The 15,508-nt window shown below is 37.0% G+C and overlaps 1 protein-coding gene across 3 annotated transcripts; it reads right to left on the bottom strand.

Moving 5' to 3' along the window:
• Nucleotides 1–1,263: 1,263 nt before the first annotated feature.
• On the bottom strand, nucleotides 1,264–12,420 carry LOC122984288 (acidic leucine-rich nuclear phosphoprotein 32 family member A-like). Of its 3 annotated transcripts, none has more exons than XM_044354641.1 (6): nucleotides 12,272–12,420; nucleotides 3,573–3,722; nucleotides 3,371–3,493; nucleotides 3,108–3,270; nucleotides 2,946–2,989; nucleotides 1,264–2,124 (listed from the first exon to the last, which is right to left on the bottom strand). In XM_044354641.1, exons 1-6 carry the CDS (start codon nucleotides 12,323–12,325, stop codon nucleotides 2,107–2,109), a joined length of 552 nt encoding a protein of 183 aa, XP_044210576.1. In that variant the 5' UTR covers nucleotides 12,326–12,420; the 3' UTR covers nucleotides 1,264–2,106. The 3 variants fall into 3 exon arrangements, with proteins under 3 accessions (XP_044210576.1, XP_044210587.1, XP_044210593.1); XM_044354652.1 differs by lacking the exon at nucleotides 12,272–12,420 and adding an exon at nucleotides 6,945–7,126; XM_044354658.1 differs by lacking the exon at nucleotides 12,272–12,420 and adding an exon at nucleotides 6,787–6,879.
• Nucleotides 12,421–15,508: the final 3,088 nt, after the last annotated feature.

The following is a 15,508-nucleotide window of genomic DNA, read 5'->3' as shown; positions in this document are numbered from 1 at the left end:
TTGAGCAGTCACACGCACATTTCCTCTTTTTAATGTTCCTGTTTAAGTGTCCTTGTGCCGATTATAGAGCTGTTTCCAAAACAGATGTGTTAGTTTGCACGTTAAATGTCTTGACATAAAGACAGAACTATGTTGTGAGTTATAATGACTGTGTTTTCTTGGCTTGGAGTTTATGAAGAAATGATTTGAATAACTTGTCAGACGGACAACATTTGAGATAAATTGCCTGTTTTCTTTTGGCAGCCAGTTTTCTGGCTTGAGTTTGTACGCTGGAGGACAAAGATGGGTTTGTTTTCACAAATCTTGGTTAACTTGTCAGAAAGACAAACGTTAGGAGGTATGTTTTATGTGTATTTGCCAGTCTGCTAGCCTCATCATACCTCCTGGACTACAAGGTTAGTTTTTTAGGACACATATTAGAGGGATTTGGCTTAAACTAAGTAATTTATCTGGAATACTGGAACTCTAGAAATGCTTCTTTAACCTTATTACTCCTGGACAACATAACAGAAATCCCCTGTTTGTAATATAAGCTGCACCACTACACTGGTGCCTTATCATGTCAGGAATTGCATCTGTAAAATCAGTTTTAAATGGTCTAATGTGCCTTCTAAATCCAAGTCAATAAGTGATGTTGCAGACGTCTTAAACCCACAAGTTGTTGCTGCTGGAGAACCACAGACACAAACACCAATTAAAGTGCCTGCATGTATCGTCTATAATTCTGTTTGAAAAAGAAATCCTCAGATTTTCTATGCAGGCGTTCTCTGTTGAAGATTCTTGGTTGTTTTTTCTTTGAAATTAGCTCTTCGTCTATCAAAACAACTAGTTTAAGACAGAATCTAGAGACTTCTGTCCCAGTAAATGCAGGAAAGGCAGAATTTTTTGTGTAAAATCTTGGATGCTGCAAGAAATTTCTGGCGAGACATCAGTCACTGGTAAGTCAAATCATGAGAGTGTGGACTAAAAAAAATGTATTATCTGGAAATAATCAGTCATTAAGATGAAAAATGTATATTTTTATTTTGCTGCTACTTTTACCTTTTCACAGAACTTTCTTATTTTCATACTTTGACAAATCAAAATATCTTCCATGAAAAAGGCATATTAAAAATTTATCATTTCTTTGACCTGTAAAGCCTCAAACTTTGTATAGTTTACATAATTCATGAGTAGAAAATCCTTTTAAGTCAATCCTGTTTTTCAGACCTTGTGAAGCAAACAAGGTTCTTTCACCTCAATGACAAAACAAAAAATGTGAACTATTATTAAAATATAGATTTATTTAGACACAACGTGTAGACAGGTGTGAATATAATTCAGGCCAAGACATTTTGACATGTCATAGCAGGAAAACCACAGGTATACTTAATAATGTTAATAACACTGTGCTCACTGATGTTTATTATTGATACAGTCAAATGGATCTGAGGCATCATTAATGGTATCAATCACACTTGTGGTTTTCCTGCTATGACAAGTCAAAATGTCTTTTTTGGAAAAGGCCCATTGTACATATTTCAAAAGATATGACAGAAATAGCATTCCTTCAATAAAGATGTTCCCCCCATAAAAACATTACTGCAGGCTTGTTGAAATATTTACATGTAAAAGTGTTAATGTACCACAAGAGGGTGATATTTGTCCAGAAGAGACAGGATCATATAATGTTGGGCAGGTTCAGGAAATAATGGAGGTATAATTTCTTGTATTGGAGGATTTGAGAGCAAATATGTGGATTGTAAAATGGAAAAAAAACTAAATAAAATCTGATGACAAAATCCTCATTAGATCAACTAAATCACATGTAAAGATGAGTAATGTATTAAAATCATCAGTCTGCAGTTCTATTTTTATTCCAGGGTTTAAGAGCAATGCAACACCTTGAGTCGTCTTTTGATGATCTCAAAAAAAAAATTCTAAATAACATTTTTAACCAGAATTCAACAAGGCACTTGAACTTTAACATATTATTGTCTTCATGGTACAGTGATGGCAGGGAGGAGCAGTTGCTGCTGGATAATGATGCTCTTCCACTTTTCTCCACATGGCAGCACTTCTGCTGTGGTGTCTCGTCATTAGACTTCCAGTGATATTCAGAGACCATCAGGCTCCGTCAGTTTTCTATAACAGATCGAAAAGAACATTTGAGTGTGGACACACACTTGAACACACACACACACCTCTAGCTTAAGTCCAAATCCCACGATCAATGTTTGCTTTCTGGAATTAAAACTTAACTACTATTTTATATGACACTAAAATGATTAATCAATTAATTAGTCAGTTCTTAGAAAAGTAATCGCCAACTATTTTGAGAATTTATCAAGCAAAAAAAGGCCAAAACAAGTTCTGGATCCAGCAGCTCAAAAGGGAGAATTTGCCATTTTCCTGTTTTATATCATTATAAATAATTTATCTTTGAGTATCAGACTGTTGGTTGAACAAAGCAAGCACTGTAAAGATGTCAACATTTTTCAGTATTGTGTGATACATTATAAAATGAATGTAATATGTAATAATTTCTTAACACCAGACAATGTTAGAGGTCTCTGATTGCTGGCATCAAGACCTATGAAAACCTGTAAATGGGGTCAGGTGTGAGAAAATGTTGAGAAACTCTTCTAAGCAAGTAGTTATGATGATGCTCTTTGTGCACGTTTATGCATAGTTTTCATTAGAACTGAAACAATTAGTTGATTAAATCATCAGTTAATAAATTAAAAAATTAATCTGCAGCATCTTTTATAATTGATTAATCATTACAAATGGCAAATATTCTCTCGTTCCAGCTTCTCAAATTTGAATTTGTTGCTTTTCTATGTGTTTTAAAATTATGAACTGTTGGTTGGACAAAGCATTTGAAGATTTATAGATGGCAATTGACAAAATACTCTGCACATGAATCAATAATGAAAATAATTAAACATTTATTTTCATCCCACCTCTTCAGAGAAGCCATCCTCTTCCTCTTCATAAGAGTCCTCATCTACATGTGGGTTAAACCAGTTGTTATTAGCCAAATGTGCAAAACACAAACATGCTATAAGAACACGTCTATCCACACAAAGGTATATGAAGGACTTTGGCTGTAGCCTCAGACTGACCGTCGGAAAACTCAGCGTCGGAATCCGGTTCTCTGTCGTCTTTGTCATACCCGTCCAGGTACGTGAGCTGGGGTAGTAGTTTGAATACGTTGTCTCTGTATTCATTCAGGTTTGTCACTTCACAGTCAAACAGATCTAGGCTTTTCAGGGTCCCCAATTCTTTCTGTCAAAAGGAATAGCACATTTAATAAATAATACAGCTTAATATAGCTCGACTGCTCTGTATTGTGTATTTTTTCCAAGTATTTTAGAGTCTCTGTTACCAATGGTTCTATTGCGCTGAGGACTTTAATCGCGTTGCCACTGAGGTTGAGATCTGTGAGGTTGGGGCATTTCTCTGCCAGCACTTCCAACCCTCCTGAGATCCTGTTATCGCTGAGTTCAAGCTGAGTTCAAGAGTTCAGATTGTTTTAATTAAACAATCAAAATATGCAAAAAACTTGTTTTGTGTAGATAAAGACCAACCTTTGTGAGTTTATTTAGCTTCGGGAAGTTGGCAACTGTCCTCAGTTGAACGTTGATTGCGCTTAGAAACTCCAGCTCCTCAAATTCGTCCGTTAGACCCTCGATCTTGCCTTCATTCGAGCGACAGTTGTCTAGCACAAGATGTCTGACCTGGAGAACAAACAAATACATCTGGTCCTTAACCTTAAAAGATCAAATGCAGTCAGTTTCACACTAGAGGAAAGTAAATGGCCGGGCATCTGGTTTCTATGGGCATTTGGTTTCTATTTTTTTTTAATTTTATGACTGTTGTGGCACCAACTAAAAGTATAAGCCAATAGTGAAGTATACTTATATCACGGTCTGCATGGAGACTCTTTTCTGATTGGCCGGAAGGTGTGCGTTAAAACCATGTATTGCACACGTAGTTCAGTTAAAGTTTAATCACCGTTCTAAATTCATCCGCTATCCAACCTGTAACCATAGCATTACGAAAGAGCACAGCTGTCAAAACTTAATTGTTATGAATTTTTAAAGAATGGCATGCAGCAGAGGAAAAAGAGATAGAGAAGAAAAGAAAGAAACCATGCGAAAAATGGTACAAGAAATTGACAACTGAAGAGCTTAAAATGATAGAGAGAGGGTGTTCTCGCCAGTTCAGTGGTCTGTCCACTGACCGTGGTCGCTATCACAGATCACTGGTCACTACCACTAGGGGGCACTGAAGCTAGAGGTCTGGACCAGTTAATGAGTGGTCTGTGGAGTGGTCTTTGTAGCCTTCACCTTCTCCCTTCTCTAGCCGTGTTGGCAACGCTGTTAGCTGAATAAATGTCAGAGCTCATAATCCTTTGTCTATATTCTATATTTTCTATATTCTTATTGTTGCACTGTACACTGTATTTTGCGTGGTTATACCTAGATAGAAATATATCTATCTACCTATGCATAGCATGTGAGTAGCTATTTCATTTAACTGTTTATGAATATGAACCAGTGGTCCATATGGTCCTTGCAGTGTTTCCTCTACAATAGTACAGGCCTGGTGAGAACCCCCACCAGGCCAAAAAATATTTTATTTATGCCAAAAATAATGCCAAATATCCATTCATTCAGAAATCAATAGTGTTTGGGAGCCTCTGAGCAGCGCTGTTTCGAAATGCGAGTCAACGTCTGTGTTGTTGCCTGGGAAACTGCAGGTGGCGTAACTCCTTTTAAGCGAGTGAGTGTTTAAGCGAGAGAGCTAGCGTCAGAAAAGTGATCGTGAATGTGAGCAGAGCAGAGACCAAATCAGGCGGTGCGGTGTTCAGCTGTGGGGTCGAGCAGAGGTGTGTGGGGGTGTGGGCGTGTTCATTTGTCCTCTGAAACGTAACCGCTGTGAAACAATCAAAAAATAACATTTTATTGATCTGATTCACCGGCATTCTCACTACCAGTGCTCTCTCTCTTCATTCACTCTCTAGCTCGCTCGACCACTGCTGCTCTCTCTCTCTCTTGTCTTTTTTAAAATGAGCCGGGAAGCAGACAGCAAAGCCTAACTTTACTTTTAACGTTAGTTGTCATTAGGTAGTAAGTTGTCAATCTGGCAGTAAATGTACAGTGATGTGTTTCAGTTTAACCAGTGACCGTGTTTCAGCTGTGCAAGTTTCAGCTGAATGCGTGATGGTTGCTCATACTGAGGGCAACTGGCTCCTAAAAGCTTTATCGATTTTACTTTAATCAATCAATGTGTTTATCTACGCCAGTCATTTACGTAAGTTAAACTGTACTCAGCAAGAAGCATTCACCTCGTAATGTTTCTTATAATGTGGGAAACAAACATAGCCTATGAGTTGGCAGTGCAGCTGTAGTTTATCTTGTGATTTCATAGTGTTATCTTCAATCGCAAAGTGGTCCATATTCAACCAATTAACCTGCTTTGTCATTGTGCGCACATTAAAAGTAGCGTTTGTGGCTAAATATTGTGTTAACTTTGCGGTCACACAGCCAATAATCACTAGGTTTGACCAGCCTTGTGACCATCAGTGTGGATACTGAAACGAGATTCAGCGTTTCATCTCGAGCAAGACATTTAAAAAGACTAATTTCAGAAAAAATAAGTGAGTTAATGTGAATGCTTCTTGTTGGAGACACCATTTAATTTACATAATGTAATACAAAAAGGACCAGATGAATATATACTGTGTTGAACATACAATAATGTAAGACTTTAGGAGACATCTACATGTTCTGTTTTCACCAGCTGCTGTCACCATGACAACCACAACACACTCACCTGAATGTCACCAGTTAACACGGTCACTGGTTAAACCGAAACACCGGTACTCACTGAACAAGACCAAATGAACTGTTCTCTCAAACTATAGGAAAACATCTGCAACATCGTATTGACCTTGGGCTGCCAACTCTGTGATACTCACGCAATTAACACATCTCACACAACCTCACTACACATGCATTTTCTCACGCTAACTTTTCTTCTTACTTCTGTGTGATTTTTAAACGAAGGGACGGCAGTTTATTTTCCAAGTTCAGACCTGCTGAGGCGCAGAGTGTAACAACAAGGAAGACAGCCATTTCCCCCTGTAAAACTCTCATATATCAGATTTTCACATGTGAGCATGTGCACGATAAAAGATCGCAGAAAGACGGCGATGCAGCCTGGTTTTTAATATAATAAATCCATCTAAAGCCTGATGAACACTGAAGCCAACACAAAGCAGCCTGTAGAAGTCTAAATAAGTTGGTTTTCAGCGCTGAACATTTCTTTATTTGTTAAGTTTAGACACTTTCACTTTGTGGGGAAAAGCTCTGCTCTGCCTCGCCTCCTCTCTCTGTGCTCACACAAACACTCACACAAAAAAACCACAAAACAAAAAGTCAGGAGGCAGCTTCTTCTCTCACTAATACAGTTCAAATTATTGAGCCACGCTTACAGAATAAGGTCGGGTTTAGTGGAGAAACACACTGATCGATTAGGACATAGTAGGCTTATGTTAAAACCTGACATCTGGTTGGATTATAAATGGATTTTTATGTACATCATTTATTCTTTATCTATATCGAGTGGCTGCAGTTTGTCAGAGATCAGCTAAACTGGTATTAAGATGATAATTTATTCAGCTATTTCTATTTGGAGAATAGAAATACCACTTCAGTCTCTAGGTCGACCTAGAGACATAAACATAAATGAGCAAAATGCCTTATGAAAAGCCGCTCAAAAGTTGAACCGAAATACCTGCAGCACCTGCCTGCTGTAAACATGCTCCCAAAGCAACGTCAGCATCATCTTTCAACTTGCAAGAAACTTTGCATCCCCACGTCAAGACATCACACGAAATATTCTCCATTAGCTGAAGAGTGAAACATGACCTGAGAGATGTGAGCCCGATTTACATTTGACGGAGTGCAGTCCCTCAACTCCAGCTGAATTCTGTTCCTTATGTTCATCCTGGATCAGCGAATCCGGGAGATGATGGGGATGATTCACACTATTATTAACTACTGGAAACGCAACTACCTGCTTCTAAAACTGGCTGCTTCTTTTTTCCTTCTTCTTCTTTGCGTTTTTTGGCGGATACCAACTCATAGGTGCAAACCGCCACCTACCGTATCGGAGTATGTAGAACGGGATCCAGTTTACAATACAGATTCAGATTCAGATCAACTTTATTATCCCACACAGGGGGAATTCGTTTGGTCCAATGCTGCAGACATAAAAGCACCATAGAAACCAGAGTAAAAACAATAGAATAACCAGTAAAACCACAGCATAATCATGATAAAAAAAAAACAACAACAAATTTGATCACGTTGAGACAAAATAAAAACAATCAATCCAAAAATAGTAATTTGGTATAAAAGTGTAAAAGTGCAAGTGACCAGCTAAGAGACCTGTTAATTAAACTTGCATGTTATACACACTGATGGCTTGAAGAATTAAAGAGTTCTTGTATCTATTTGTTTTTTTTTAATAGAAGTCTCTTTCCCCAATAGCCCACTCAAACAAAGAAAAAAAAAAAAGAAAGAACACCTATAATATATTCTGTTAAACAATATGGTGTTTACTAAGAATTCTACTACCCCTTTCTGAATTTCCCTCACTATCACCACTAGTTCCTAGTATCCCTTCCAAATCCCATCCCTGTTTGTCCTCTCTCACCCTTTGATGTAACCTAACGCTTTCTTCATTACATTTGACACAGTGCATTAATACGTGTTCAGCATTTTCAGTTATATTACAATGTGCACATGCTTGTAAATTTACTTTTCCCAATAGAAATAGTGTTTTATTTAAACCAGTCTGGATAGCCCCACCGCCTCACTTCTTCTTCCTTTAACACTCTGTGCTCCAATTGTTGTTTATATTTTAGGCTTAGCAGTATGATAAAGACATACTAGAACATAACAAACAACAACATGTTAAACAATATACAAGTGTTATGAGTAGGAGTATGAAATTAACTTGATTGACTACTCAACCTTTCATGTACAGTATTAACCTCCAAAAATGCAGTGAAACCACTTTTTTGTCACGACTCATGAGATTTACACAAATGAGAAACTAATGAAGGGATTATGAGTTTGGGCCGTCAGAGCTACACTGACTGGCTTCTTCTCAATGAATAATCTCTGGTGTTGGCGGGTAGCAGAGCTCAGTCTGAGGTTGTAGACAGCTCATCCACAAGAGGGAAGCAAAGCCACTAATGTGGAGCAAGTTTTTCATTTTTTCTGTTGACATAAGTTTTGAAGAAATACATAAATAAAGTTGATGGGATTTAATCAAAGTCCTAACACAAACCACATGTCTAATGAAGTCACAAGTATTGTCTTAAGTAAATTAAAGCCTAATATAGAGAGAGAATTATTACATAAATAAACCAAATAGAAATACATGTCAACAGTTATCAACAGGGAGGACTGTCTCTCTCTCACTCCTTGATCATCGTCATTAATAATGTGCATGTCCATGATAAGACATGAGGAAATGCCAATAACAGCATTTTGGCCATTTTGCACCTCTGAGGCAATCTGCCAGTCGCCTTTCTCCTCACTGTTTCATACAATAGTCAACATTATATATTAACTCTCAGCTTTACTCCATTATTGTCAAACAAGCTGCTTTAAAAAGCAGCATAAATACATCATGGTTCATGAGGTTAATCTTTACTAACCAGTCGTTTAACTTATAAATGTGTTATTAAATTGGTATTTACGGTTGATAGTTAATGAATGTAATGCAGAATAGATAATAAGTATCTTTGTCTGCTTCACCACAATTAACAGCTAATATAAGTTTTAGACTCTGAATACAGACTGATGTAGAGAATTCAAGCTAATTCTGTGTAACTCATTATTTCCCCTTAAGTAGATTTAAGGCTGGAAAAATATTATTCTGTCTGTCTGACAGTATCACATATAAATTGTGTATCAGCTTGTTCCAGCTCCTCATTGAGGCAATATGATGTTTGAACTGAGTAAAGTATTCAAACCCAACACTCAAAGTTTTTATGGCAGCACCATTACATAAAATTGAAATATTCTACATGTTTTGTTCATAATTTTGCATTCATTTTCACACAATTTAGCCTCACATATTTGGTATTGTAGGAAATGTTTGGATGTTTGCTGGAATTTAAAATGAAGCTCTGTGGATTTGAACAAACACAGGCTGCACAGCAGGAGTTTGTACTGACCAAAACCCACTGCTGGTTTTAAAAGGTTAAGTATGAATACGACCACCAGAGGGCGACTGTGTTGTTTTTCATCATCAGATTTTACCCACTGAGAATCCAGCAGGACCAAATCCTGGACCTGGTCAACAACTAATAGATGTTTATGTAGTCTTCATCACACTGACAGATCCAAAAAAAGTGTGCTGATTATAGAGCTGTTTGCAAAACAAATGTGTTGGTTTGCATGTTAACAGAAAGACAGAAATATGTTTTGAGTTATAATGACTATATTTTCTTGGTTTGCAGTTTATGAGGAAATGGTTTGAGTAACCTTCAGATAGACAACATTTGAGATAAATTTCTTTTTTTCTCTTGGCAGCCAGTTTTCTGGCTTGAGTTTGTGCGCTGGAAGACAAAGACAGGTTTGTTTTCACAAATCTTGGTTAATTTGCTAGAAAGACAAACATGTTATGAGATATCTTTTATGTGTATTTGCCAGACTGCTAGCCTCATCATACCTCTTGGACTACAAGGTTAGTTTTTTGGGACATATATTGAAGGAGTTTGGCTTAAACTAAGTAATTTATCTGGAATACTGGAACTCTAGAAATGCTTCTTTAACCTTATTACTCCTGGACAACATAACAGAAATCCCCTGTTTGTAATATAAGCTGCACCACTACACTGGTGCCTTATCATGTCAGGAATTGCATCTGTAAAATCAGTTTTAAATGGTCTAATGTGCCTTCTAAATCCAAGTCAATAAGTGATGTTGCAGACATCTTAAAACCACAAGTTGTTGCTGCTGGAGAACCACAGACACAAACATCAATAAAGTGCCTGCATGTGTCGTCTATAATTCTGTTTGAAAAAAAAATCCTCAGATTTTCTATGCAGGCGTTCTCTGTTGAAGATTCGGCTGTTGGTCTTTGAAATTAGCTCTTCGTCTATCAAAACAACTTGTTTAAGACAGAGTCTAGAGACTTCTATCCCAAATGCGGGAAAGGCAGAATTTTTTTTGTACAATCTTGGATGCTGCAAGAAATTTCTGGCGAGACATCAGTCACTGGTAAGTCAAATCATGTGAGTGTGGACTAAATAAAAATGTATTATCTGGAAATAATCAGTCATTAAGATGAAAAATATATTTTTTTATTTTGCTGCTACTTTTACCTTTTCACAGAGCTTTCTTATTTTCATACTTTGACAAATCAAAATATCTTCCATGAAAAAGGCGTATTAAAAATGTATATTTTCTTTGACCTGTAAAGTTTCAAACTGTGTATAGTTTACATAATTCATGAGTAGAAAATCCTTTTAAGTCAGTCGTGTTTTTCAGTCCTTGTGAAGCAAACAAGGTTCTTTCACCTCAATGACAAAACAAAAAATGTGAACTATTATGAAAATATAGATTTATTTAGACACGTGTAGACAGGTGTGAATATAATTCAGGCCAAGACATTTTGACATGTCATAGCAGGAAAACCACAGGTACAAATTATATAGAACATTAGCATTATGTAATTTATAGACAAAAAATAGGAAGTTAAGCGAGGTTGTGTAGCTGCTGGTGCTCTGATTCTTAAGCCTCACTTGGGTGAGAAGCTAACAGGTGACTCCATTTGTTGTTGTGGTTACGTTACTGTAAAGTAGTTGCTTCATACAAAGTCGGCAAACAGCCTTATCTTTATTGATAATTTTGCCATTGATAGAGTAAAATCCAAAATGCTTACACACAGCGCCTCTGAAGTGCGTTAGTGTTGACATACTCCGAGTTTCCTCCAGTTTTCATTGCGCTCTCTCTACCTAGCCTTATGTCATGCAATAGTTCCAGTGTGACAGCGTGTAAATCTTACTGCATTGTGTTTCTTTTTTAAATGCTATATTGCTGTGACTGTGCTGCTGTATTGCTATTTTACTGTTATTATTGCTAGTTGTTGCTGCCGCAAAGTCAAGGAACAAACACACCAACACTAACTTAGTTAGTAGGCAGCAGGTCACTGGTAACATATTTACTTCTAGCAGTAAACAGGAGCAGCTGGGCAGTCTAATGTTTCTTTAATTGATAATATTAGTAACTTATCAAGCTAACTGGCTAAACCTATTAACACTTGCATACTAACTTGCCACAGCCTTTTATTTAATGTTTGCAGGACAGAATAGGAGCTTAAACATATAACTGGTCAACTGACAAATGTAACTTATTTAACGTTACTATGACTGATGTGAGATTCTGATTCAAGGCTAACCTTGATAGCTTCATCAGGACTGGCATAACGTTATGTCATCTGAGGCCACACAGACTTACTTAATGCATACAAAAAGCAAATGCTAACGTTAGCACTGCTGACTCCACATACATTTTAAAATTCTGACACTTATGCAACGTCAACGCTTTAGTGAAAACTGAATATGAATCATCATTCTCAAATCAACAGGCTTGGGAAATGACTTGTGTTACTTTATTCAGAGAAATTTTCTCTCTGTAGTCTGCACTTCAGACAGAGATCAACAAAGCGCGCGTATATTCAAACAATTGAATGCTGTGCAGTCATTGGATGAATCACGCCGGGCGGAACCGCCCCCAGAACTCAAACAATATCATTGGTCGAGATCATCTCCCCACAGCATGATTCATCCAATGATTGTACAGCATTCATTGAATCTGCACGCACTTTCTTGATCATTTATTCTTTATCTATATCGAGTGGCTGCAGTTTGTCAGAGATCAGCTAAACTGGTTATGAGTCTGTATTAAGATGATAATTTATTCAGCTATTTCTATTTGGAGAATAGAAATACCACTTCAGTCTCTAGGTCGACCTAGAGACATAAACATAAATGAGCAAAATGCCTTATGAAAAGCCGCTCAAAAGTTGAACCGACATACCTGCAGCACCTGCCTGCTGTAAACATGCTCCCAAAGCAACGTCAGCATCATCTTTCAACTTGCAAGAAACTTTGCATCCCCACGTCAAGACATCACACGAAATATTCTCCATTAGCTGAAGAGTGAAACATGACCTGAGAGATGTGAGCCCGACTTACATTTGACGGAGTGCAGTTCCTCAACTCCAGCTGAATTCTGTTCCTTATGTTCATCCTGGATCAGCGAATCCGGGAGATGATGGGGATGATTCACACTATTATTAACTACTGGAAACGCAACTACCTGCTTCTAAAACTGGCTGCTTCTTTTTTTCCTTCTTCTTCTTTGCGTTTTTTGGCGGATACCAACTTATAGGTGCAAACCGCCACCTACCGTATCGGAGTATGTAGAACGGGATCCAGTTTACAATACAGATTCAGATTCAGATCAACTTTATTATCCCACACAGGGGGAATTCGTTTGGTCCAATGCTGCAGACATAAAAGCACCATAGAAACCAGAGTAAAAACAATAGAATAACCAGTAAAACCAGAGCATAATCATGATAAAAAAAAACAACAACAAATTTGATCACGTTGAGACAAAATAAAAACAATCAATCCAAAAATAGTAATTTGGTATAAAAGTGTAAAAGTGCAAGTGACCAGCTAAGAGACCTGTTAATTAAACTTGCATGTTATACACACTGATGGCTTGAAGAATTAAAGAGTTCTTGTATCTATTTGTTTTTTTTTAATAGAAGTCTCTTTCCCCAATAGCCCACTCAAACAAAGAAAAAAAAAAAAAGAAAGAACACCTATAATATATTCTGTTAAACAATATGGTGTTTACTAAGAATTCTACTACCCCTTTCTGAATTTCCCTCACTATCACCACTAGTTCCTAGTATCCCTTCCAAATCCCATCCCTGTTTGTCCTCTCTCACCCTTTGATGTAACCTAACGCTTTCTTCATTACATTTGACACAGTGCATTAATACGTGTTCAGCATTTTCAGTTATATTACAATGTGCACATGCTTGTAAATTTACTTTTCCCAATAGAAATAGTGTTTTATTTAAACCAGTCTGGATAGCCCCACCGCCTCACTTCTTCTTCCTTTAACACTCTGTGCTCCAATTGTTGTTTATATTTTAGGCTTAGCAGTATGATAAAGACATACTAGAACATAACAAACAACAACATGTTAAACAATATACAAGTGTTATGAGTAGGAGTATGAAATTAACTTGATTGACTACTCAACCTTTCATGTACAGTATTAACCTCCAAAAATGCAGTGAAACCACTTTTTTGTCACGACTCATGAGATTTACACAAATGAGAAACTAATGAAGGGATTATGAGTTTGGGCCGTCAGAGCTACACTGACTGGCTTCTTCTCAATGAATAATCTCTGGTGTTGGCGGGTAGCAGAGCTCAGTCTGAGGTTGTAGACAGCTCATCCACAAGAGGGAAGCAAAGCCACTAATGTGGAGCAAGTTTTTCATTTTTTCTGTTGACATAAGTTTTGAAGAAATACATAAATAAAGTTGATGGGATTTAATCAAAGTCCTAACACAAACCACATGTCTAATGAAGTCACAAGTATTGTCTTAAGTAAATTAAAGCCTAATATAGAGAGAGAATTATTACATAAATAAACCAAATAGAAATACATGTCAACAGTTATCAACAGGGAGGACTGTCTCTCTCTCACTCCTTGATCATCGTCATTAATAATGTGCATGTCCATGATAAGACATGAGGAAATGCCAATAACAGCATTTTGGCCATTTTGCACCTCTGAGGCAATCTGCCAGTCGCCTTTCTCCTCACTGTTTCATACAATAGTCAACATTATATATTAACTCTCAGCTTTACTCCATTATTGTCAAACAAGCTGCTTTAAAAAGCAGCATAAATACATCATGGTTCATGAGGTTAATCTTTACTAACCAGTCGTTTAACTTATAAATGTGTTATTAAATTGGTATTTACGGTTGATAGTTAATGAATGTAATGCAGAATAGATAATAAGTATCTTTGTCTGCTTCACCACAATTAACAGCTAATATAAGTTTTAGACTCTGAATACAGACTGATGTAGAGAATTCAAGCTAATTCTGTGTAACTCATTATTTCCCCTTAAGTAGATTTAAGGCTGGAAAAATATTATTCTGTCTGTCTGACAGTATCACATATAAATTGTGTATCAGCTTGTTCCAGCTCCTCATTGAGGCAATATGATGTTTGAACTGAGTAAAGTATTCAAACCCAACACTCAAAGTTTTTATGGCAGCACCATTACATAAAATTGAAATATTCTACATGTTTTGTTCATAATTTTGCATTCATTTTCACACAATTTAGCCTCACATATTTGGTATTGTAGGAAATGTTTGGATGTTTGCTGGAATTTAAAATGAAGCTCTGTGGATTTGAACAAACACAGGCTGCACAGCAGGAGTTTGTACTGACCAAAACCCACTGCTGGTTTTAAAAGGTTAAGTATGAATACGACCACCAGAGGGCGACTGTGTTGTTTTTCATCATCAGATTTTACCCACTGAGAATCCAGCAGGACCAAATCCTGGACCTGGTCAACAACTAATAGATGTTTATGTAGTCTTCATCACACTGACAGATCCAAAAAAAGTGTGCTGATTATAGAGCTGTTTGCAAAACAAATGTGTTGGTTTGCACGTTAACAGAAAGACAGAAATATGTTTTGAGTTATAATGACTATATTTTCTTGGTTTGCAGTTTATGAGGTAATGGTTTGAGTAACCTTCAGATAGACAACATTTGAGATAAATTTCCTTTTTTCTCTTGGCAGCCAGTTTTCTGGCTTGAGTTTGTGCGCTGGAAGACAAAGACAGGTTTGTTTTCACAAATCTTGGTTAATTTGCTAGAAAGACAAATATGTTATGAGATATCTTTGAGATATCTTGCCAGACTGCTAGCCTCATCATACCTCTTGGACTACAAGGTTAGTTTTTTGGGATATATATTGGAGGTAATTTATCTGGAATACTGGAACTCTAGAAATGCTTCTTTAACCTTATTACTCTTGGACAACATAACAGAAATCCCCTGTTTGTAATATAAGCTGCACCACTACACTGGTGCCTTATCATGTCAGGAATTGCATCTGTAAAATCAGTTTTAAATGGTCTAATGTGCCTTCTAAATCCAAGTCAATAAGTGATGTTGCAGACGTCTTAAAACCACAAGTTGTTGCTGCTGGAGAACCACAGACACAAACATCAATAAAGTGCCTGCATGTGTCGTCTATAATTCTGTTTGAAAAAAAAATCCTCAGATTTTCTATGCAGGCGTTCTCTGTTGAAGATTCGGCTGTTGGTCTTTGAAATTAGCTCTTTGTCTATCAAAACAACTTGTTTAAGACAGAGT

This window comes from Thunnus albacares, chromosome 1 (assembly GCF_914725855.1).
Source record: "Thunnus albacares chromosome 1, fThuAlb1.1, whole genome shotgun sequence".
Lineage (NCBI taxonomy): Eukaryota > Metazoa > Chordata > Actinopteri > Scombriformes > Scombridae > Thunnus > Thunnus albacares.
The sequence above is the reverse complement of the archived record's forward strand: the minus strand, read 5'-3'. Positions and strand labels throughout refer to the sequence as shown.